A 22,869-nucleotide genomic window follows, 5' to 3' on the forward strand; every position below is an offset into this window, starting at 1 on the left:
TATACGAGCAACACATGCTAATATGAGCATGAAACATTGATATGAAACATTATACATTAAAATCTAAATACTCTTGTTGTTTTCTATAAAATCGTCATGACATCGTTAGCTAGCTGTTGTCAACACTAGTAATTATTTCATCACGTCTCTCGTCGTCATCATCAATGGCAAACTCACTGATGGCTTTGTTCATCACCTTACTCGCATTGTTCTCGTTTAAGTAAACAACCAGCAGCTCTTCTTCTTCTTCTTCTTCCTCTTCATTACCTTCCTCAGGTGAGCTGACATTTATCGCTGGTGGTGCGGATAAACTCGCCGATAAATCAGGAGTGTCCTGCACTGAGGACTCCGACGTGCCGACAATGAACGACGAACCATCAGAAGAATGCGATGACAAGTTAGAATCAATACTACCATCATCCTCAAGCTCGATCTTCTTGGCAAACGAATTCGATAAACTTGCCTTCATTCGCGAAGGACCAGGCATGCCATCCCCCTCGCTCGAGGAACTCACAACTTCATCAATGAGTTTATCACTGGGCGGTTCATATGCCGGAGGATCACTGTTCACGCCAGGAGGCAAAGAAATCGAGGGTATTCTACTCAATGGATCTTCCTCGATAGACATAGATCTAACCACAGGGCTGGGACTTGGTGTGGTGCTTGATCCCAGTGGTTGCTTCACCGCCTCTTCAAACGTGGGCAAATACTCTTCATGTGTAACATCTTGATCCCATTGCTTGATTGTAACTCCGTTATGTTGATAATTTGGCGTGCGGAAAGATATCTTGGGACTGGCTGGTTCAGCAACAATGTCAGCTATATCTATCTCGTCATACTTTGGCAATTGCATTGATCCATCATTACACTTTGAACTCAACAAGATCAATGGAGTATCCACGACGACTTCATAATGGTGCATTTTATAATTATCCTTAGGATCAGGTTTGGATATTCTAAAACAAACTTGTAGCCTGTGGTTTATTTGAATATGACGGTAATTGGAATCAGGATAAAGTGCCCGTGAAAGAATAGTGAATCCCTTTTGGATGTTTTCTGGTGGTCGATGCTTAACAGATAAATCGTCAGAAACATAGGTTGAAGAACTTGGTTTGATCAATTCATGAGGTCCAACTTCATCGTGGTTGATTAAATTGGTTTCTAAAGTACCAATCACCGATGATTCCTTGGTTGATTCAAACCCGTCCATTATAAGCGATGCTCGTCTTGATCTTGGTTTATCAGGTTCGTCATCCTGCGAAGAAGCAGTCATCATTAACTTATCTGTTCTTGAAGTCAAGAAAGGAAGGGCGATATTAATATCTAATGGAGATGCAATCATAGCTCTCTGAGTAGTTACATGCAGGTGTTTTCTGTGCTTTCCTGGTGAAGCAGGTGGAGACTCTCCAATTTTGTCTTCTGGCTCATAACAAGTATATAACAAATTATTATCAGGACATTTAATTACTTCTTCTTTGAACGGATCAGTAAACCCATTCGATGAACTCTTGTTCTTTGTTCTTAATTCGCACAATGAAATAACTCGTTCACGCACCTTATCTGAGGGTGCATGGGCCAAAAATGGATTCTCACTATCATAATCATACTCACGACGTAAATCGCGAGACAAATAAGTGATTCTCTCCAATACATTAAACTTGATTCGCTTGATAATGACATCTTTAACTAACGGGACTAATTTCACATTGATTACATGTTCATTACCTAATGAGACATACTTTTTCGGGAATGTTATAATGTAATGAACAGCATCATTCCATACTCTATTGACATAAATTGGCTTGTCTGCGATTGAATTAGCAAAGTTTGGCGGAGTACGAACCATAGGTAAGTTGTATGACGCATTAACCTTAATTTTCCGATTGAGTCGCTCGCTAATCTTGTTGAAATTCACAGAAAGTGTATGAGCGAGGGTACCATTGATTGAGATGATCGAAGCTGGAATATGTTCTGGTAGGAGAATAGGTAAGAGAAACACATAAAGACCAGCTTTATATGAATCACCATGGCTTGATGAATTGCCAGTGTTTGAAGTAGTTTCCAGAAGGTCTAAGAATGACGAAGAACTTGAGGCACGTTCATTATACTCCTTCAACCCAGCCGAGTCTAATTCGCGAATGTCCACCAAGTGGTATTCTCGGGTTCGTTTAGCTAAATCTTCCGGCGTGATATTTTTCAGTTTAACTTCGTTGGAATTTAAATTGTTGATATAGTAGTCTGCTTCGGACAAACTTGTTTTCCATTGCAAGGACCCGATTTTAAAACTTTCCTTGGCAAATGCCTTATTGTATAGATCACCATTAGGCCAAAGGATCTGTGTGAGTGATTGAAACTCAAAAGTGACATCTTTAATTGTGGTGGATTCCTTGGTGAGTTCGATAACCACGGCAAATGTGTGAGGTATAGGATGTTCGGAATCGATTTTCGAACACAAATAGTTTGGCAGTTTGAACGATTTCATTTTTGAATGCAAAGTAGGCTGCTGTTCCGGCTCGGATGTGCCCAACACGGGGGAGTCAACTGATGCTCTCGATCCAAATACGTTGTCGTCGTCGTCGTCGTCGTCGTCGTCTTCAAGTATAGGGACAGCACCACCGTTTTCAACATCTTCGTAGGTGAAACTGGTGGAACTAGCTGGAGGTAAGTACAAACAGTCATTAGTGTTGGCCACGTAAATCTTGATGGATTTAGAAGGGGATCCCAGGGTGGTTGTCCTTAATGGGATCGGGTACTGTAATCCTAAATCCAGCAACATATTGACAAGTTTCTTCAGGATTATCTGGGCTGTTTCTTGTTTTACGAGTTCTTTAGTGGTTGATTTGAACGGGTTCAAGTGAAGCGTAGGCTGGTTTGTTTTCGATATGGATCGGGAGCGTGATCTTGTCGGTGGTGGCATGAACGATATTGATTGTGCTCGTCTCGTGGGACTTGGTTGAGATGCAAGATGCTGGTTTTGTTGCTGCTGCTGCTGCTGCTGCTGCGGTTGGTGCAGAACCGTGGCCATGCTGTTGCGTCTGTTGCTATTGGTGTTGGTTTCCAGGGTGGCGTCATGCCTCCCTGTTACTTTACTTTTTATTCTATCAAAACTAAAACTCCTAGGATGCATAGTTTGGACGAACGTGGGTTGTAAAGTATTATTATTGCTGGTGACAGCGTTGTTTGTATCAGAAAATGCAGACGTTCCCAAGGGGATTTTAAACATGGAAAGTCACGAAATAAATGTTGTCTAAAACTGAAAAGGAAGTACGTGTTAATAGGACGTTGGTTGTGTTAAGTGTGGGGGCTAAGGTGGGGATTGTATGATATACGATTTGCGTGTGTGTAAAAAAAAAAGCCCGACTTTTTTCTGTATTATTATAAGCAAAATAAAAAATGTCGAGTAATTTAAAAAATCTGGACCCGTTTTGGTGTGAGAATTATTATTTAATTTTTATTAGATTAATTAATAATTTAACCTAATGATATCATGCATAGACCTTATGCGGTGGTTAAAAATTATTGGAACAATCGAAAAGTGTCCATTGCAATTTCACAGCTCACAGAGGTTTAAATTTATCCTTGTTTGCAAAAGTTAATCATCTAATTCCGGAACTGAACTTAAATGTCTTGATAATTTCCCTGGTTATACCAGGATACCCTTTTTTTTAACCTTTCTTTTTTTGTTTTGTTCTTTTTTTTTCCGGTCTGTGCTTGCGAAGTAAGGTTTTTTAGATTACTCACTATTTCTTTTTAAGTCATGTTATTTTTTTTTTTTCTTTTTCGTTGTCTAAGTTGGATATTTTTTTACATTTCTCCAAAAAATCATCAATTTTCTTAGTAAAACACCTGGTACATAGCCTGGTTACAAGTAGGCACCAATTAGCAACTGGAGATTTATTTTCTGGGAGCTACTTTAAATGAGCCTAAGTACGTCAAAATTACACGGTGTGTTTTCATTTCATGCCGTTGTTTCCTATTGTGGTACCTTCTCCCCGTCTTATTTTATACGATCATCACAACGGATAAATTATTAAATCGCTCATCTGACACGGCACTAAATGATCACCAAATTTCATAATTCATCCGCCATACCCAGTGCATCCCTCCGATGATGACCCATGGGTGGGATACTGTCAGGTTTATCTGCACCATAGGCTAAATTCCCAATTAAACTTTTTTTCTTTTTTGTTTGTTATATTACCCATGGGGAACAACGGCAATCGTGGGGAAAAAGATAGTGAATACATGCACCACCAACTGGTTTTTTTTTTTTTCTTGGCTGGAATTTTATCTAGTTTCAAATCTTTAATGACCTCGTGTTAGGTAACTGGTAACGAAGACCAAAAGGCGACATAGCCGTGCTCGTGAATTATGGTTGTTGTATGAATAAGGTTATGAGCCAACATTGCCATCCGTATCTTCAGGAACAACCATGCTTTTAGGTTTTGATTTGTGTTTCAGTTTGGTCCCAGTAACCAGCAAAGAACACTGCATTCTGACTCTTACATATACCTCTGATCTTCTGTTTGAGCAAGTATATAGCTTATTTCCTAATACGGTATCTTCGTTTGCAACAAAGAACTATGAGAAACATATTCGTCATGGCTGCGAAAAATGACACAAACCAACCCCACAAGATTAGAGTAAAACAAGAGCAAACATTGAAATACCAGAGCTAGTCTACCTCCCCCCTTCTGAATATCAAATCTAGCTAATTTTAATTGGCAAGTCGACATGGCATTTATGGTCCTGACCAAAACTTGCTTCCGTACGCCTTAATAACAACAGAATTTCCGTAGATCCGGATAAACTAGTTGGAAGCACCAACTCTGCAAGTTCAGTAATCCAACCTGCTTTATAATTTGCTTACTAAAACAATTTAGCATATCTCTATTCGATTCAACAGATTAAACAAGTTATCCACCATAATCTCCTTCAAACAAACCCCGCTTTACTATGCCTGTAAAGATAAGATGACAAATCCTATCCTTATCATATCCTGCCACACATGAGGCTCTAACGTCATAGGGGTTGTTACTAATCAAAACATTTTTGATATAAGCCACCATAATTAGTCAGATAAAAAAGCAACCAAATGCTACCAATTTTTTGGTCGCGGACATAGCCGTTTTAATAAAGTCCGATAGGCTTATACAACTGTTATTTGTCATTATAACAATGGAGATTGGCACTCTTCGGACTATCTCCGTGCTATAATTGTACTTGATGCCGCAACAATTTAGCTTCGCTATTTCTGAACAAGTACATTGAAGGGATATAAATAGATGATACTCTCCTTTTCAAACATGTTTTCCTCTTTTTTTTTGTAATTATCATTAATCAATTAATTAAATGACTTCCACAACTACTATTTTCGTTTCCGGTGCTAACGGATATATTGCTCAACACATAGTTAAGCAACTTCTTGAACAGGGACATACTGTCGTTGGATCAGTTAGGTCTGCCAACAAGGGAGAGTACCTTAAAGAATTAACCCAATCGAACAAGTTTTCCTATGAAGTAGTTAGTGATATCAGTGCACCAGGTGCATTCGACGACGCACTCAAGAAACACCCCGATGTTACTGTATTTATTCATACTGCCTCCCCAGTGACATTCCAAGCTGATGATATCGAACGGGATATCATCCTCCCTGCCATCCAAGGAACCAAGAATGCCCTTACCGCAATCAAAACCTATGCTCCTCAAGTTGGTCGAGTTGTCATCACTTCTTCCTTGGGTGCTGTTTTTGGGTTTGATGAATATTTCGAAAAGGATAAGGTTTATGATGAAGATAGTTGGAATCCAATCAAATACAAAGAAAGTTTACTCAATGCTAGGAATGGATACTATGGATCGAAGAAGTTTGCTGAATTGGCCGCGGTTGAATTCGTAGAGAATGAGAAGCCAAAGTTTGCTATCTCATTCGTTAATCCCCTGTTCGTCTTTGGTCCTCAGGCTTATGCCATCAAGGATAAGAACCAATTAAACTTGTCGGCTGAGGTTGTCAACAAGGTTTTGAAGTTAAAACCTACCGATAATATCCCAGTGTTTGCTGGTAGATTCGTTGATGTTAGAGATGTCGCTCGGGCACACCTTATTGCTTTTGAAAAGGATGAAGCTATTAATAAGAGATTATTGATGATTACCAGTCTTGCTAGTAATGAACAGATTGCTTATTATATCAACAGACATTTCCCCGAGTTGCCTATTCCAAGAGGTGACTTGAAGAAGAGTGAAGAACAACTCAAGGGTTCTCACAAGTATGACAATTCAAGAACTAAAGCCCTTGTTGGATTTGACTTTATCTCTCTTGAAGATTCAGTTGTTGATTCAGTTCAACAAGTTTTAGATACAAAGTAGAGTGTATTGTTATAATAGAATGACTGCTTGTTATAATATTATATCTCTATAAAAAAAAGAGCCCAAGCCTTACAATGCCAACACTTCAACTTGATTCTTGATCAATTCACACAACTCTTCCATGTTGGCGTCTTTGAAATGAACAAAATCAAGTTTTTGAATACACAAGATATCTTGCATATGTGTCCATTGTTCATATTCAAAATCAACTGTAGCCATTACTCTATTCCCGTCTTTATTCGTGATGTATTTTTGATATGTTAACCCACCATATAGCCTATGTTTAAGCTTCTTATTGGATTTATCATATAGATCATCACGTTCCATATACTGCAATGGATCAAGCTTTGGATAATTACAGTGGATAGTAAATAATGGATTGTCGTTATTGTTATGAAACTGTTCGTTTTCGAGTTTTTCAAGCCTGGCGATTTGATCCTGGATGGATAAATCTCGGATTTCATCCTCAGAAAATGGCTTGACAATTAGATCTTGGAATAATTGATAATCAACAATTGGATTCTTTTGACCCATCGCTACACCTTGGAAATTGTTATCATCATCAAGGTACCCAAAAGTTTTGATGAATGACTTCAATTGATAATATGGTTGTCCCGAGACTAAAGCAGCAGCGACAAACGTGTCTTTATCACCTTCCCCTTGTTCACCCAAGGCGAATAGTTTATAAAACAAATCAGGACCGTAAATATTATAGAAAAGCGCAAGAAGTAATGTTTTTCCGTGGTTTCTCTTGTTAATAATCAATTGTCCCGATTCGGTGGATAAATCAGCAATGGCTCCTTCCAAGTCATGATAAGGAACTTGCTCTTCTTCAGCATTCATCAAGTTGGATTTTACGTTAGGAGGAGTGTACAAGGGGAATCTTCCATATCTAACTCTTTTTTGTTGATTAACTTCAAGTTCAGCAATTTCATAAAATTTAGGAGAAATGGTTCGTTTCCAGTAATCAGGCCAGGTAATCATACCATAATATTGATACAATTTGCTTTCAAAGATTGGATCTGGATTGGATACAATTATATTATCGGAATCCAACATAAGTATGTGTTCAAACGAGGAAACCATTAATGCGAGGGCTTTGAATTGATATTTGGAAAAAGCATGTTCCTTCATAACTGCTTTACCCAAGACATCAGGAACAACCACACAAGTTGCTTGTAAAGGAGGTAACAATTTAGTACACAATTCAGTTTCTCGCTCGAAATCATTTTTGGTGGGCATGATTAATTCGACCGGAAGTTTTGATCCAGTTTCTCGAAGGGCAACTATAGCCAAGTATGAAAGCCAGGAAAACTTGGTGCCCCCAATAAGAACAACACCCTTGGAATTCTTCTTGTATGTAGATTGGGCAATTTTTGAAGGCAATTGTTTGGATATACTACTATGTTTCTCAATAAGCTCCTCCATTACCGCAAGGTGTATGCTAGCACGAGAAAGCAAGGCCTCTCTAGTGGCAGCACCTTGCTTCTGGCGATCCTTTTCGGTGTATACAATAGCTTGACTTATATCACCCGAGATCACAATCTTATTCTGATCAAAGATATTGAATATTCTTTTCCAAAACGCATGAGCAGACGAGGTTATTTCTGAAGCTTCGTCGTCTTCTTCATTGACGTTTGTTGAAATTTGCTCCATTTCAACATCAACCTCATCTTGCAAAAGTTTCAGTAGTTGCATTTCTTGCTGCAATTGTTCCTTTTCTGCCGTGTCATCGTTGACTAAACTCCAACTGGCCGGAGATTGGGATGTGCTGGTGACATTATATGAAGGGTAAAAAATGAAAAATGCAATAAAGATTAGTATAATGACAAGTCGTGATATACTTCTTGGCATTCTTTGTAGTGATGCTTTGGACATGCTATGCTTAGACAGCTTGTATCTTGTGATCTCTTCTGACGTATGGCGAGTAAAAGAAGAATCGAACAAAGTGTGATGGAAAAAAATTCGATCCTTTATAATGAATCTATTTCAGGTTTAGATCCAGTAAATTAATAGCACAAAGTGAAAAGAGGCTCAAGCCGGCATTTAAAATAGTTGGGAATGAGATTAAGGAATCAACAAAAACTAGCACCAGGTATCCCACTATACAGGAAGGTTGACCCAAAGACAATGAAAACAGCGGAAATGCATGGGTGGTTGTAAAAAAATTTTAATTAATAAAGTACCTTAAAAAATCTATCAGAAAACGGGGCGTATGCGTTTGACACAAATTTGTAAACGCGTGTTTTATCCCGTATTAGTTAAATTAAAGGATCACTTATAATGATCTGACACTCTCCTCCCAGCATTGTACCATGAAACAAGCCATTGTGTATGAAACGTTATTGTTCTGGACTTCGAAAAATTTTTTTTTGTGTTGTTTCTTTTGTGTTGTCTTTTCTAATCTTGTAATCTCTTCTCTAACCAAAATTATTTTCTGCCATATCTTAAAGAAACCACACCAGGTGGTATACCTGTTTCTGTGGATACTCGTAGAAAATATTTAGAAACAAAGGGTTACCAAGCCTTTTACGTTGCCGCAGGGATTACATCACACACTTTACACATCATGTCATACAATGGAATAGGCTTACCGACAGCACGAGGGTCAGGCACTTCAGGGTATGTGCAAAAGAATTTGGCCAGCAATAAGAAACGCCTGGGATATTATGAATCCCGCCAAAGCCAATTAAACAAAACAAAGCAAGAATCAAAGGGGAAATTGATCATCGAGCAGATAAATCGTCAGCAAGCAAAACAGGAAATTCTCAGGCATGACGATTTACGAAGTATCGAAGTGAAATGCAGTGAATTGAGAGATAAACTAGAAGACGAAGATATGGATGAAGATGAAATTGATAAAAGAGTAGAAGCATTGCGAGAAAAGCTAACGAATGATTCTGCCAAGGAATCAGAAATCGGAAAATTTGAAGATAAGAGTATAAACAAAGATAAAAGGGAATCTACGGAGTATATACCGAGATATCCCAAGGATAGACCACGGGTCAGGGATGAAACCAAGTGATAAAAAATATCTACATGTAGCAACAAATGAATAATTTTCGAATTCATAATTCAATTTTATGTAGCTTCTATTTACCCCCTGCCCACTACCGTGAGGCGGGAGGGGGAACCAATTGCTCCATAAGCCATGCACACTTGAAACCTAATTGAACTTTAATTCATCTTCTTCGTCAATCTCCTTACTGGATTCACCGACTTTACCAGATTCTGCGTTGACAACCTCTCCTTCCAGATAAACTCTTTTTGATATGACTTCTTCTTCTTCTACACTAGATTCCTGTTCTTGCTCTTTATCAGAAGTCTTCAGATCTTCAGCAGTATCATGTAATTCTGGTTCTTCGTCTATTTCTACATTATCATGATCCACAACCTGGTTATTTTCCTTGGAATATTCAGTAGAATCAGATTCTTTTTCTTCCTTTTCAATTACGGGTTCAATTTCGTTTTCTTTCTCAATTTCACTGAATGAAGTGCTATCTTCCTTGTCAATTTCTTCATCGACTAAATCTGGCTTTCCAGCTACGTCATTGATATCATTATCATTCCCTTTAGATGATTCTTCAACAGCAATATCTTCATCAGCTACCACATCCTTCTCCTCTTCAAGCCGGTCTTTATCTTCCTCATTCACTTCTTCCTTTGGTTCCTCTTTCTTGGTAAACAGAAGTGAAAAGAGTTCACCTGTTTCCAATTTGAATCTACTTTCAGTTTCAATATTCACAGGTTCCAGTAATGCCTTAGGCAATCTCTTTCCGCGAGGTCCCTTTGCTCTTCTAGCAGAAGCAACAGGTTCCACTTTACGTTCAACAGCACTTGAATCTTCTTCTTCTTCTTCTTCTTGTTCGTTAGCTGCCTCTTGTTGTTTCTTTAACTGCAAAGGATTAAACATACCAGGTAATGGAATTCCAACCCCGGACATAAAGCCAGTCTTTTCAGAAGTGAGTTTTCTTGCAATAGGAGGTGGTGCATTGCTAGCATCATTGGAAGATTGTTCAAATAATTGTTGTTGGAAGGCTGCAATTCTTGAAGATAACTTCTTGGGCTTTGGAGGAGGTGCCTTTTGAGGTTTAGGGCTTTCTATATTCTTGGATGGACGTGGTGGTATGGACGGTTTAGGCTCGTTCAAAGCGACTTTGGCCAATTCTGGTGATTTCTTAGGTGGACGAGAAGGAATTGTGGGAGTAACTGGTTTTTGTTCTTGTGTCTCTTTCACTTCTGCAATTGGTTCTTTAACTGTTGCTGTAATCTCGCTTTGCTTTGGGTCGATATCTTCTTTGACTTCTTCCACATGCTTTTCAGTTTCCTCCACAGTCTTGGATTCTTCCTTGACTTGTTCTTCGACAACCTCCTTCAGCTTGTCTTGGCCTTCTGCCTTTTCTACTTGAGTAACTTCCTCCTTTTTGTCAACTTCAATTGCTTCTTTAGGTTCCTCAACTGCTGGTTCCTCTTTTTGTTCTTCTTGAATAGGTTCAGTCTCGTCTTCAGAGTCAACCTCTGGTTTCTCAACTGGTTCTTCGTCCTGTTGAAACACTTCTTGTTCCCTTGTATCTTCTTCGTCGGTTTCACCAACTACTTCGGTATTATCAACATCTTTATCCTTGACAGTTTCAACATCATCGTCAAAACTAGAAGTATCCGATCTTAATTGGGCTTCGTCATCAACTTCATCCTTAAATGTGATTTTAGTATTGGAATTACCAGGAGTTGTATCTCCATCAAAGTCAATTGCATCACTTGTGTTCAATGTTGAATGTAAATGGTCAGTGACATCATGATGTTCAGGAATCTTATTGGGAGTCGTGGAGCCGTCATTTTCGTTAACCTCTTCTTTCTTTTCAGGTGCCATAACAACTTGCTTTACTGGACGAGATGAAGGAATAGTTGGAACTGGAGACGAAGAAACACTACTCTTCCCTTCTGGACGAGCAGGAATAACTGGAATAGGAGAGCTAGACGCGCCAGTTTTGCTCTCTGGGCGTTTAGGGATAATTGGAATAGTGCCAGGTTCAGGAGTAGCAACTCTGACACTAGTTGATTTTGGACGTTCAGGAATCAGTGGGATTGGTTTATCACTTTGATCGGGTTCAATTGGGGATGGAATGTCGGCTGAAGCTTCCTTCTTGGGTGGCCTGGTCTTAGGGGGCCGTGGTGGGACTAGTGGTTCATGTGTATCTACCTTCGTGATTGAATCATTATCGGTTTCAATTGTGTCTTTTTCAGTCGGAACTGGTGAATCTGACTTTAATTCCAGCATGTTGAATATATTGGTTTACGTTCGCTGGATTGTTTACCTTTAAAACGACTTCGTGTAGTAAATTCATTGTCAATTTTTCGGTTGGCCAGGGGGGAGAAAGGGAGTGAGATCTCCAAGCAACCGTAAGGCACATGCTTTTACCACACACAGAGGAACTAGTTTATATTAAATGTGATATATATATTAAGTTAGAACACAGATCTAAGAGTAGTTCAATCTAAAAATATCATTAAACACATAGTAGGAGTTACCTTCTGGGATCAAGTGGAATACTTGAGAGTAACGTTGAGCATTTTGTTCTTCGTCAATCAAAAGCTCACCAGTAACCATAACTAAAATATCACCATTTGGAGAAGCTGGTTGAGCATCCAAGGTAGAAATTCTGTGACTAACCTTTTGGAATGGTAAGGAAGCTAATTTTTCAACAATGTCCTTAGCACCTTGTAATTGGGAGGTTTCAAAAGTTAACATGGATTCATTTCTGTACAAGTTACCCAATTGAGTTCTATCAGAATCGAATTGTTGATAGTAGAAGTTACAGAATTCAGTGGCAACAGTGTTGAAGTCGACTGAAATGTGAGTGTTAGTACTTTGTTGCCAAACATCAGATGTGCTAACGCAAGCTCACGTAAGATGTGCAGTGAAAAGTTTCCCTACCCCTATCAATACAGCTTATTGAGCGTTCTTATTATTCATCATCTTTTACATACCAGACATTATGTACTTGTTTTAATTGCTTGGATGATGATCTTCCACGTTGATATCGTTAAATCGAAGGAGCTGGTTCTATTGCGTTCTAAGAAGGGGAAAAAAAATCGCAGGTGCTGAAATATACTGAACGACGCGCACATCTCAGACTAATATGTCTTATACACATAATCAGTTCCTCATTATTGTATTATCTTGTATATACCTGTGTTAGTTTATATGAATAGAAATCACCTCTCCTCCGTCTCAAACAAGGTATACTTCAACTAAGAAGTTCCCTCATTTGAAAATATATAAAAATATATCTTTAGCAATCTGAGAATTGCAAACGTGTCTACACTAACTGAGAGTAATCCTTCAAGATTCCCTTCATATGAACATTTGTAATTCTTCCTCTTCTTGCCTTCTTCTGCTTCTTTTCTTGCTGTTGTGGCTTCTTCTTGATCAAATTAGGATCAGCACCTGTTGGTTTTAATCCTTGATCTAATAAAGCCTGGTATAAAGCATCGGGCTCAGGAAGTTTAACCTTAACCCACATATCTTTAAACTCGTTCTCGATTGTACCCAATTCCCCGCCTGCATTGGCCCATACTAATCTAGGGGCATTTTCCTTTTTATTCCGTAAAACCAAAATCTTGTTTTCCGCCTCTAATTCATTGATGGCAGTCAAGCACCCAGCCCAACCATCCTTCAACTCCTTTACTGAGGTTCCTTTAAACGTGGTCTGTCGTCTTAGGAATTCTAACAAGTCATCTGCGCTTCTAATATTATGTAATGATACGTACTCTAAAGTGCCATTATTAGCGTCATATTTTACTCTATCAATCTCCCGAAGTAATGGCAATAAGGTGTGGGTTATATCAAACGACAAATAGTTTTGCAATTTAGATACTGGAACAGGAGCATCATGCTCTTTAATGAATTCCACAGCTAAATGTAACTGAGTGGATAAATGTGAACCTGACATTTCTCCAATGGAATTTGAAGATAACTTTTGCCGTTTTAAAACTTCTGTCATAGAATCAGATGAGCTGGCACCACTTCGTTTGACTACTCCGTTTGATGTATCGCCATTTTTCTTAACAGGACTCGATATGGGGGAAGGTACCTTGTTAAGAACTGGCTTACGAGCAGCCGTTACCGAAGGTCCACTCTTGATCTTGTTCTTGAATGCAGAAAGTTGCGCCGATAAGTCTGACATATATTTCGATGATGATGTGCAATATGTCGTTTGGCCCTTGGTGTATAAACAATAAAGAACACAGAGAAAGAAGAAGTGTTTTCATGTTTCATTTGGAAGGCACCAGAAAAATATCATTCATACTAAAAATTTCCCAGCCCCGATTTGTTTTAAGTGTTGCGTGGTTACCCGGAAATCGCAATACTCAATACAATAAAAAATTTTCAATGTGCAAAATTTATTCATTTGTATTTCCTTTCTTCTTCACGGGATTTCTTAACTGATTCTTGTATCAATAAGCCGTTAGCGTTAACATTTAGGAGCTAATCAGATATGAGATATCGGGTTAAACTTTCCAGATTAACCCCAAGTGAGTTTCAGACACGCAAGTGTACTGGAAACGCTTCCAGCTTTAAAACCATCGCTATTAGAGGTCGCCGCTAGTTCCACTAGGTCAGGCTGATCCATGAAATGGTGATGACCTGATGTCTGGTACATTCAATATTTTTGTAGTTAGTAGTTGATTTAGTTGGCATTTAGTGAATATGTTTCAAAGGCAAGCTAAATCTAAACCTTTCGATATTCAAAAAAAAACAAACAACAAAACACCCAGGACATATCTTTAGAACTAAATTGAGTCTATATTAGTGTTTAATCCTGATATATACCTAACTCTATGTACTGTCCTCAATTTTTGGGATGTTTTTTGACAGTTTTTGTTCATGGAATCCAAAGGTACAACATATATCCTTCCACTTTGTTATAACTTCGTTTGCGGAGTACAGCATCGATTTTAGAATTCTCTCAAAGAATCATATCACACTTCCGATTAAACATTGCTGGCGTAAGTGACAGTTGTACTATTCAACTTCTACCAATTTTTACTTTGATTAGGGAATCTTCCCGGTTTTCTTCAACTGTGCGAATTTAACTCCGTATTTTATTATTTTTTTTTTGTTTCATTGTACATAAATACTCCCTATTGCCACCACAATTATCAAGTTTAATTAATTGCCATCTTTCTTTTACTTTAAATTAATATTAAATACTAAAAATGAGTCTATTTATATTAGGTGCTACTGGACTCGTTGGTGCAGAAGTTGTTAAATACGGTGAGAAGTCCTCAGTTTTTGAAAAAGTAATTCCATTAATCAGACGCCATTCCAAATTAGAAGGTTCCAAAATATCTGTCATTGAGGAACCAGACACTTCCAAGTGGCCAGAAGTTATTGCTAATGAATCCAAATCCACACCAATTGATGCTTTCATTTCGGCATTAGGTTCTACAAGAGCCAAAGCAGGCTCAGCTGAGAATTTTAGAAAAATCGATTACGGAATCAATTACGAAAATTTCAAAGCAGCTAAAGAAAATGGAGTTAAAACCGCAGTGTTGGTTAGTTCTATTGGTGCCAATGCCAAATCTTGGTTCCTTTATCCTCAAACAAAGGGAAAGTTGGAAGATGATGTAATTGCACTTGGATTTGAACATACTGTGATTCTTCGTCCTGGAGCATTACTTGGTGAGAGAGAAAGTGCTCATGGATGGGCCAATGGAGCTGTTAATACTATTGGAAGAGCTACTAAGGGTACATTTTTTGCTCCTGTGTTACATCCAATTGAAGGTGCTGATGTTGCAAAAGTAGCTGTGGATTTTGCTGAAAAATCCAAGATGGGTAAATTGACTGAAAAGGTCACCATTGTTAGTGCTGGTGAATTAGTTAAGCTTGCTAGCAAGTTGTGATTTTCTGCTGATATCAGTATTTATTAATGTGGAATGTTTTGTAAATATAATTTTTTTATACTTGTACTTTTTCAACAAAGAGTTTGTTCGTGTAGAAATTCCCAACCACCAGGTAATCTCGGTTGGATTAGTGATATACAATAAGAAATAGTTGAAACTTCTATTTTAACATCAGCTTACTCGCGGTAATATAAACACCCTTTCGTAATTTAATTGTTGTGAACTCAACAGAAGGAAGTTTCTTAATTACAAATTCGAAAAAGAATACCTTTTGAAGGTGTAGGAGCTAAACTTTAAAAGGAGAAACTATCGGACCTGCACTATAATATTTATATTTAATAGCACATACCAAGAGGTAAGTGTGTTCTCATAACCACTATGGCTATACTCAAATAACGCGAAATATAGAATGAAGCAACACATATCTGGTGCTTGTTTTGGTTGAATGAAATAGACAAAAATAACAAACACATGACGCGACATGTGTCTTATATATTCCTAACCTAAACAACAATGCATGATGGTTTTCAGTTTTTAAGCATGAGGTGAATGCATTTATTACATGCCCAAATATCCCTTTTTACGGCTTCATAAATATATGTTACTTTGAGACAAAACAAAACAGAACAAAAATTTAAGTTGATTGAAATGCAATTAACCTTGTAGCATTTCAACATGAGATCTTATTATCCAGTCTCGTGTAATTTCTTCTTAAACAAGAAGGTAAAAGATATGCTAAGCAAAAATGAACGCGCTGGTTATGAGGAATTTGTGACACTATCACGTCTGATTCAATGATTACATCTGCTGTGCAAACGTGCCCCGGGTTTATTATCAAAACTACTAAGTACCGAATTGTTTCATATTTTAACCAAGTTTCTACCATCTATAAAAGAGGATTGATTTTCCACGGAAAGAAAATGCCCTTGGATAATTAACGAAACAAAAACAAAACAAATGATATCATATTTGATACTTGTAACCTTTTCATTGTCAATTACTTTGTCTAAACAAATCACTGGAGTGTTTACTTCATTTGATTCTCTAGAGTGGGAAGGAAAAGGGGAACCTATGCCAGCTTATCCTACTTGGTGGGCATCATTAAGTTGGGAAATAGATGGTTCTATTATGAACTCTGGAGACACTTTTACCTTACACATGCCGTGTGTTTTCAAGTTTGCTACTCTGGAAGATCAACTAGATTTGGTTACAGTAAATCCAGATACTGGTAATCCTATTACCTATGCTGCTTGTAATCTAATTTCAGGAGATGTCGTGGTTTCATTTTCAGAGCTACAATGTATTTTGCTGGAAGAGGTACAAGCTCTGACTCACGTATTCGGTTCTTTGAACGTTCCAATTATATTTAATATTGGATTCGCAGGATCAAATGTGGACTTGGTATGTGCTTCTATGTTTCAAAAAGGGACTAATATGATTTCCTTCTCAGATGGAGATACTATTATTTCAACCGAGGCAGAATTTGGCCAAGGCAGGACCCAAATGTTTCGGGAATCATCAGTATTGAACAAAGCAGAATTAATCTTGGTACATGATAACTTTGATCTCTGTGGTGAAGGTCTCAGCCTTCTTGGTCTAGTCATGGAATTTGAAACACCTGGCGGCAGATTTGATTGCAACTCAATGGGAGTGGGAATAACTAATGAATTGAATGCTTGGGGAGCTCCTACTACTTTTGAGAAGCTTTTAGAACCAATTCCAATTTGTGATAATACGCTTTTTGCTTATGATTTTCGCAGAGGTGTACCTCCGGGCTTTCCTTTTATTTATATATCGGTGAAACTTCCCAATCGTCAGCCATATTTCATAACTTTATCAACCATTTACAACTGCGATGGGGGAGGTGATGCTTATAGGACGACAAGCCTGATTTCAGGTACGTATGCTAATGATGATCCTGGTCCCGATGTGGATGCGGTTGATCTAGTGACCCAAACATATACTGGACTGTCAACTCAAGTAAGCACAGTCACCTTTGATCCAAATCTTGATAGGACCATGACTATTATTGTTCAAGTCCCTGTTCCTACTGTTACTGAAACGTCAACATACGACGGAAAGACAACTTCTTATACTACCATTACTGCCGAACCTGGATCAACTGGTACGGTAATTGAATTTGTTCCTGATTATGCCTCCGAAGAGATTTCTACGGTAATTGAATCTTCCAACCAAGATGAAGAAACAGAATGGACTGCACCACTAAGTGAACATACTTTTGAGAGTCAATTGCTGATCATTGAAGGTGAAACTGATTGGACTAGAGCATCTGGTGAATCCACTGAAAGGGAAGAATCTGGAACTAGTACAACTCTGAACAGGTACACTACCAGTAACTCACCAGCAACTGTTACTGAAACTAGAACAGGGACTGGCTCAGGTACTCAGCTGATTACGTTATCCAATGATTCTGGAGTTAATGAGACAGTTACAGAGATAGTAGTAGTTCCAACTCCTACTGTTACAATAGCCAGTACATATGGAGGAACTAGTACCTCATACACTACCATTTCTGATGGACCCGGTTCTACTGTTACGGTTATTGAATATCGTCCGATACAACTGTCAAATAATGTTGATCTGGCTGGAAATAGTATACGAAGCCATACTACTGTTACTATAACTGGTACATGGACTGGCTTGACTACACGTGTCACTACATTACCATTCAATCCAGATATCGATGACAATGTAACTGTTGCTGTTGAGATTCCAATTGCTACCGTGGTTGCTACATATGATGAGCTGAAGACCATGTATAGTACTAAATCTGGGAAAATTGTAGGTACCTTTGAGGGTCACCTCTCGGGTGATACAGAGAATATTGTTACAAGTACGGATCCAACTAGAGATGCTGTAATTGAAAAGGGTATAGAGATTGAATCGGGAAATGCTTCTAGTTCTAGCTTCCCCTATTTGGTTATTCTTCTTGCCTGTTTGATCAACTTTCTTGTATTTTAGTTAACTCTATGAAGTGAAAGTCTTTATAAATATGTTTATGACCATGCTTGAAATATATATGTTTGTACTGTTAATAAATATTGTTATTGATGCCAATATTTCCTATAAATCTTTCGATACATAAGTAGATTTAAACAAGAAATAGGGTATTTTGTATTATGAGCCAAGAATCCAAAATTGTCCATGTCAGGCTTAAAAAGAATACGTACACCAATGTGTATAAAAAAACATACAGAGTGCTTCTTCAAAAAATAGAGCAAAGGTGTTTTTTATGGATCTTTATACTATGATGCCTATCTATATAGATATCATTCAATTTGATTGAACTGTTCGTGCTTTGTAAAAAAACAACAAAAAAGAAAACAAAAAACATCTGTAAACGTAAACATTGTTCAGAGGGTAGTTTAAGCACAAAAACCATTGTTTACATTTGATCAGTTATGTCAGACGCGAAGTAGTTGAAAGTTTTATTTTCTCATAACTATTTATAGCCCCTTCGAGTGTTGTTTACTGTTGTTAACTCAATGGAATTGGTTTTCTAATACAAAATTCCTAAAGATTGTTTACTATTTCAAATCTAGAAGATAAACTTTAAAAAAAAAGGTATAAATATTGGGTATAATGTTGTGGTCTATTTTTAGAAAACGTTAAAATTATACAGTTCCATAACCACCACTGGTCCAATCAGATCATGCCACTTTGAATTTAAGTAACAGATATCACGACTATAATTTAAAATAATTCACAAAGCAACCAGAATAAAGAACCCTAACGCGATGTTTAGTTTATAGCTTAATCATGAATAAAGCATATTTTTAAGCTACGCTTGTAAACATACCTATGGTGGGCATGTTTACTTCTTTGACGAGTTAAAGAAATATTGCAAGCTACCAAAATAAAATGGGTTGTGGGTGAAACAGCATAAGATGTTTTAGAGAATCACACCCCAAATTAAACTTGTTTAAAGCAAGGACATAAAATATGTGCTGCAAGAAATATGTGCCTTGAGAAATTTTTGACTCGGCGATTTCTGATTCACGGATTTGTGGTGGCTGCAAATGAGCACTGAGCATAAATCTAATATGCCGAGTTCTTGGATGTTTCATTTTTAAAATACTTCCAGAAACTTACTATAAAAGGGAAGAGATTTGAAGTGATGGAAAGCCCTTTCGCAGAAACAAGTTATGGAAGTTAAACAAGCAACAATGATATCATCTTTAGTTTTTTTGGCATTTTCATTGGTAACTGTTTTATCTCAAACCACTCATTTATTCAAATCATTGGAGTCGTTAGAGTGGGAAGGAGAGAGTTTATTCTGGAAAAATACTCCATTTACTCCTACGTGGTGGGCATCAGTAAGTTGGAAAATTGACGGTTCCATTATGAGTCCAGGAGACATTTTTACTCTAGAAATTCCTTGTGTTTACAAGTTTGATACTGGGGTCGGTAAATTGTGTTTGACTTCAACTAATTCAGATACTGGTGAATCTATCATTTATGGTACTTGTGATCTATTATTAGAAAGTATTTACTTTGGAAGATCTTTAGTGCACTGTACCTTGCTGGATGAGATAGAACAGGATACTATTGTTGAAGATACTTTGAGAGTTCCAATTATATTTAATGCTGGATTTACTGAAGATCCCAAAGATATCTCATGTGCTGGTTCGATTAGAGAGGGGATCAATGATTTTACTATTTATGAAGATAATGAACTTCTTGTTACCAAGGTGGAATTTAGAAGCACTGATGACCGTGGCCACAACCAACAGTTTCGGGTGTCAGACTCACTGGATAAGGTAGATATAATACTTTCAGATAATCACTGTGCACATGGTTACTCGATGATAAGCTTAGGCATGTATGTTACTGCTGATAGTGGTGGGTTGGATTGTTCAACAGCAAGGGAAGGAATAACTGACTTGTTGAATGCTTGGGGATATCCTGTTTATTATGAAGGTACTTCTGGAGAGCGAACTTGTAATGGAGAACAATATATCTTTGAATATAACTCGTTATCTTATGGAAAATATCCTTTTATTTTAATATCTGCAAATCTTCCTCCAAGTGATTCAACTGAAGTCAGATTTGTGATTGATTATATTTGCAGTGGACAGGTTGATCCTCTGCACGTGGAATATTCGAGAGCCTTTCCTGATGACCCAGAAGAAGAAGAAGAAGAAGAAGAAGAGACAACTAGTGAATCCTTCAGCAAGGAAGAAGAGACAGCTAGTGAATCAGTAAGCAAGGAAGAAGAGACAACCAGTGAATCAGTAAGCAAGGAAGAAGAGACAACTAGTGAATCAGTAAGCAAGGAAGAAGAGACAACCAGTGAATCAGTAAGCAAGGAAGAAGAGACAACTAGTGAATCAGTAAGCAAGGAAGAAGAGACAACTAGTGAATCCTTCAGCAAGGAAGAAGAGACAGCTAGTGAATCAGTAAGCAAGGAAGAAGAGACAGCTAGTGAATCAGTAAGCAAGGAAGAAGAGACAGCTAGTGAATCAGTAAGCAAGGAAGAAGAGACAGCTAGTGAATCCTTCAGCAAAGAAGAAGAGACAACCAGTGAATCCTTCAGCAAAGAAGAAGAGACAGCTAGTGAATCAGTAAGCAAGGAAGAAGAGACAGCTAGTGAATCAGTAAGCGAGGAAGAAGAGACAGCTAGTGAATCCTTCAGCAAAGAGGAATCTGCAATTAATACAAAACAGGAAGAAGAACCTGTTACTGATGCTGTTGATGAAACCACCATAGATGAGGAATCTACTCAATCTATAGTTGAACAAAAAACAGAAGATGATAGATTACTGAGTAACATCCCACCTCAGGAAGAACCGACAGATCTTCCTGGAGGAGGAACTACAGCTTCCCGCGAAGAGACAGAAAGTTCCACTAGAACTAAACCTGACGACCACCAAGAAGAAGAACCTAACACTAGTACCACTCGGACAGATGTACCTCCTGATTTAGCTCCTACAACTGTTACTGAAACTAGAACTTGGACTGATTCAACTACCCATGTTACTACAGTTTCTTTTGACAGTGATGTTGACAAAACAATGACTATTATTGTGGAAGTTCCGGTTCCTACTATGACAATAACCAAAACATATGATGGTTATACTGTTTCTTATTCTACTTTGACTGCTGAACCTGGATTGACCGCTATTATTATCGAATACTTTCCAGCAAAGAGCGGGTCCCCTGCTGAAGATGATCCCGATAAAATCACTGAAACTAGGACTAGGACTTGGACTGGTCTGACTACTAGAAGTTCTACATTACCATATAATCCTGATGTTGACGTGACTATAACTGTTATATTGGAAGTGCCTAGTACTACTGTAATTGCAACAGATAAGGGATCTGGTACCACTACTTCTGGCATCCAGCACGATCCAATTGGAGGTGGAAAAACTGATGACAAGACTACTGGAAGAGGAACAGTTAGAGAATCATCAACATCACTGGTTAAAGGTGGAAGTGTTACAGTAATGGAAGCTGGAGTTGGTTCACTTTTAACAACATCAAGTTTAGCTATTTTATTATCTAATGTGGTTAATTTGGTTGTTTTAATTTTTTAGTTAAAAGTTTAATCTTTACTTGATTATTACTTTTGTTTTCGTGTTTTTAAATACTTTAATTATGATATGACAGATTCTTTTATATTTGATTACTTTGAAGTAGGTATCTATACAGAAAACTTTATAAATTAATACCACTAAAAATTGATTTTGTGGGCATTGAGACCACCTTCTTCAATCCTTAAACAAAAAGATCTAGTCCTTCCAACCCAATGACTAATGCAAAGTTCAAAAACTCCGGGAGTGTTGATCATCTATCTTTAGATAACGAAGCAAAAGAGGATCCCCACATTTGGGATATTTCCCATGCATTATATAATCATGCGGTCATGCAGTCATAATATGGCTAAACATAAATGACGTAATGTATCGGCGGTGCCCCAAATGTGCTTAGAAATTATAAGCGAATTCTAGAAGAAAAAGATAATTATTCAGAACTGTCAAACTTAGAATAAAAACAAAGCAAATGCCACCCCTTCCCCACAAAATGCATATCACTGGGGAGGAGGAGAGGAGGGGGTGTAAATGTGGAGATCTTATTTATGCAGGGTGACGTTGATAGAAAAAGAGAGGTTACTGGCACGTAATACCAGTCCATGTGAAAGTTTTTTGATTATGTGGCCAATTTCTTTGCACACATAAATTACGTGCTTGATTAGTTAAGAGTTAACCACAGTAAATAAAATACCCCTCAAATTAGTCAAATATCAAGTAAACGTAGTCAATAGAAAAGAAACGACCAGAGCAAGAACAATTGAAATGATAGGAGATGGCGGGGATTATTCCCCGTAATGCGGCGAAGTACTACCGATAGATATCGTAAATATGTAAGGATAAAATCGCTCACATTGCCGATGAGGGAAAACGTGGAATATGAAAAACAGGTGATGATATATGAGCAAGTAGAATCTACTGGAACGAACTTCGATTAAAACTTTAGATGTGAGTGATCATACTATTGAGTAGGCGAGACAATGAATTTTTTTGATCATCTGATTTCTATTTTTATTTTTCGTTTTGGTTTTTTTTTTTTTGCTGT

General features: G+C 37.8%; 9 protein-coding genes across 9 annotated transcripts; 4 read left to right on the plus strand and 5 right to left on the minus strand. All coding sequences in view use genetic code 12, as the record gives it.

Annotated features, from left to right (window-relative positions):
* Window positions 1–36: 36 nt before the first annotated feature.
* Window positions 37–3,327, minus strand: ECM21 (Ecm21p; the record flags this gene model as incomplete). The annotated part of the gene is made up of 2 exons (XM_007375503.1): window positions 37–2,030; window positions 2,082–3,327. The coding sequence occupies 2 exons, from the start codon at window positions 3,221–3,223 to the stop codon at window positions 110–112; spliced, it is 3,063 nt and encodes a 1,020-aa protein (XP_007375565.1).
* Window positions 3,328–5,328: 2,001 nt separating this feature from the next.
* On the minus strand, window positions 5,329–8,308 carry MNN23 (Mnn23p; the record flags this gene model as incomplete). Its single annotated transcript, XM_007375504.1, has 1 exon — window positions 5,329–8,308. One exon carries the CDS (start codon window positions 8,239–8,241, stop codon window positions 6,433–6,435), a length of 1,809 nt encoding a protein of 602 aa, XP_007375566.1.
* Window positions 5,353–6,363, plus strand: SPAPADRAFT_139567 (SDR family oxidoreductase; the record flags this gene model as incomplete). The annotated part of the gene is made up of 1 exon (XM_007375505.1): window positions 5,353–6,363. One exon carries the CDS (start codon window positions 5,353–5,355, stop codon window positions 6,361–6,363), a length of 1,011 nt encoding a protein of 336 aa, XP_007375567.1.
* A 624-nt stretch (window positions 8,309–8,932) lies between the features above and the next one.
* Window positions 8,933–9,388, plus strand: SPAPADRAFT_50858 (U2-type spliceosomal complex subunit; the record flags this gene model as incomplete). The annotated part of the gene is made up of 1 exon (XM_007375506.1): window positions 8,933–9,388. The coding sequence occupies one exon, from the start codon at window positions 8,933–8,935 to the stop codon at window positions 9,386–9,388; it is 456 nt and encodes a 151-aa protein (XP_007375568.1).
* Window positions 9,389–9,529: 141 nt separating this feature from the next.
* SPAPADRAFT_50859 (uncharacterized protein) lies at window positions 9,530–11,641 on the minus strand (the record flags this gene model as incomplete). Its single annotated transcript, XM_007375507.1, has 1 exon — window positions 9,530–11,641. The coding sequence occupies one exon, from the start codon at window positions 11,639–11,641 to the stop codon at window positions 9,530–9,532; it is 2,112 nt and encodes a 703-aa protein (XP_007375569.1).
* A 51-nt stretch (window positions 11,642–11,692) lies between these two features.
* NTF2 (Ran GTPase-binding protein) lies at window positions 11,693–12,382 on the minus strand (the record flags this gene model as incomplete). Its single annotated transcript, XM_007375508.1, has 2 exons — window positions 11,693–12,210; window positions 12,352–12,382. The coding sequence occupies 2 exons, from the start codon at window positions 12,356–12,358 to the stop codon at window positions 11,843–11,845; spliced, it is 375 nt and encodes a 124-aa protein (XP_007375570.1).
* Window positions 12,383–12,518: 136 nt separating this feature from the next.
* On the minus strand, window positions 12,519–13,616 carry SPAPADRAFT_153024 (transcription factor TFIIE subunit; the record flags this gene model as incomplete). Its single annotated transcript, XM_007375509.1, has 1 exon — window positions 12,519–13,616. The coding sequence occupies one exon, from the start codon at window positions 13,548–13,550 to the stop codon at window positions 12,684–12,686; it is 867 nt and encodes a 288-aa protein (XP_007375571.1).
* A 967-nt stretch (window positions 13,617–14,583) lies between these two features.
* Window positions 14,584–15,270, plus strand: SPAPADRAFT_138485 (protein FMP52, mitochondrial; the record flags this gene model as incomplete). The annotated part of the gene is made up of 1 exon (XM_007375510.1): window positions 14,584–15,270. The coding sequence occupies one exon, from the start codon at window positions 14,584–14,586 to the stop codon at window positions 15,268–15,270; it is 687 nt and encodes a 228-aa protein (XP_007375572.1).
* Window positions 15,271–16,227: 957 nt separating this feature from the next.
* Window positions 16,228–22,429, plus strand: SPAPADRAFT_153035 (uncharacterized protein; the record flags this gene model as incomplete). The annotated part of the gene is made up of 2 exons (XM_007375511.1): window positions 16,228–17,395; window positions 21,172–22,429. The coding sequence occupies 2 exons, from the start codon at window positions 16,228–16,230 to the stop codon at window positions 21,828–21,830; spliced, it is 1,827 nt and encodes a 608-aa protein (XP_007375573.1).
* Window positions 22,430–22,869: the final 440 nt, after the last annotated feature.

Source organism: Spathaspora passalidarum, assembly GCF_000223485.1.
Source record: "Spathaspora passalidarum NRRL Y-27907 unplaced genomic scaffold SPAPAscaffold_4, whole genome shotgun sequence".
NCBI classification, from domain to species: Eukaryota; Fungi; Ascomycota; class Pichiomycetes; order Serinales; family Debaryomycetaceae; genus Spathaspora; species Spathaspora passalidarum.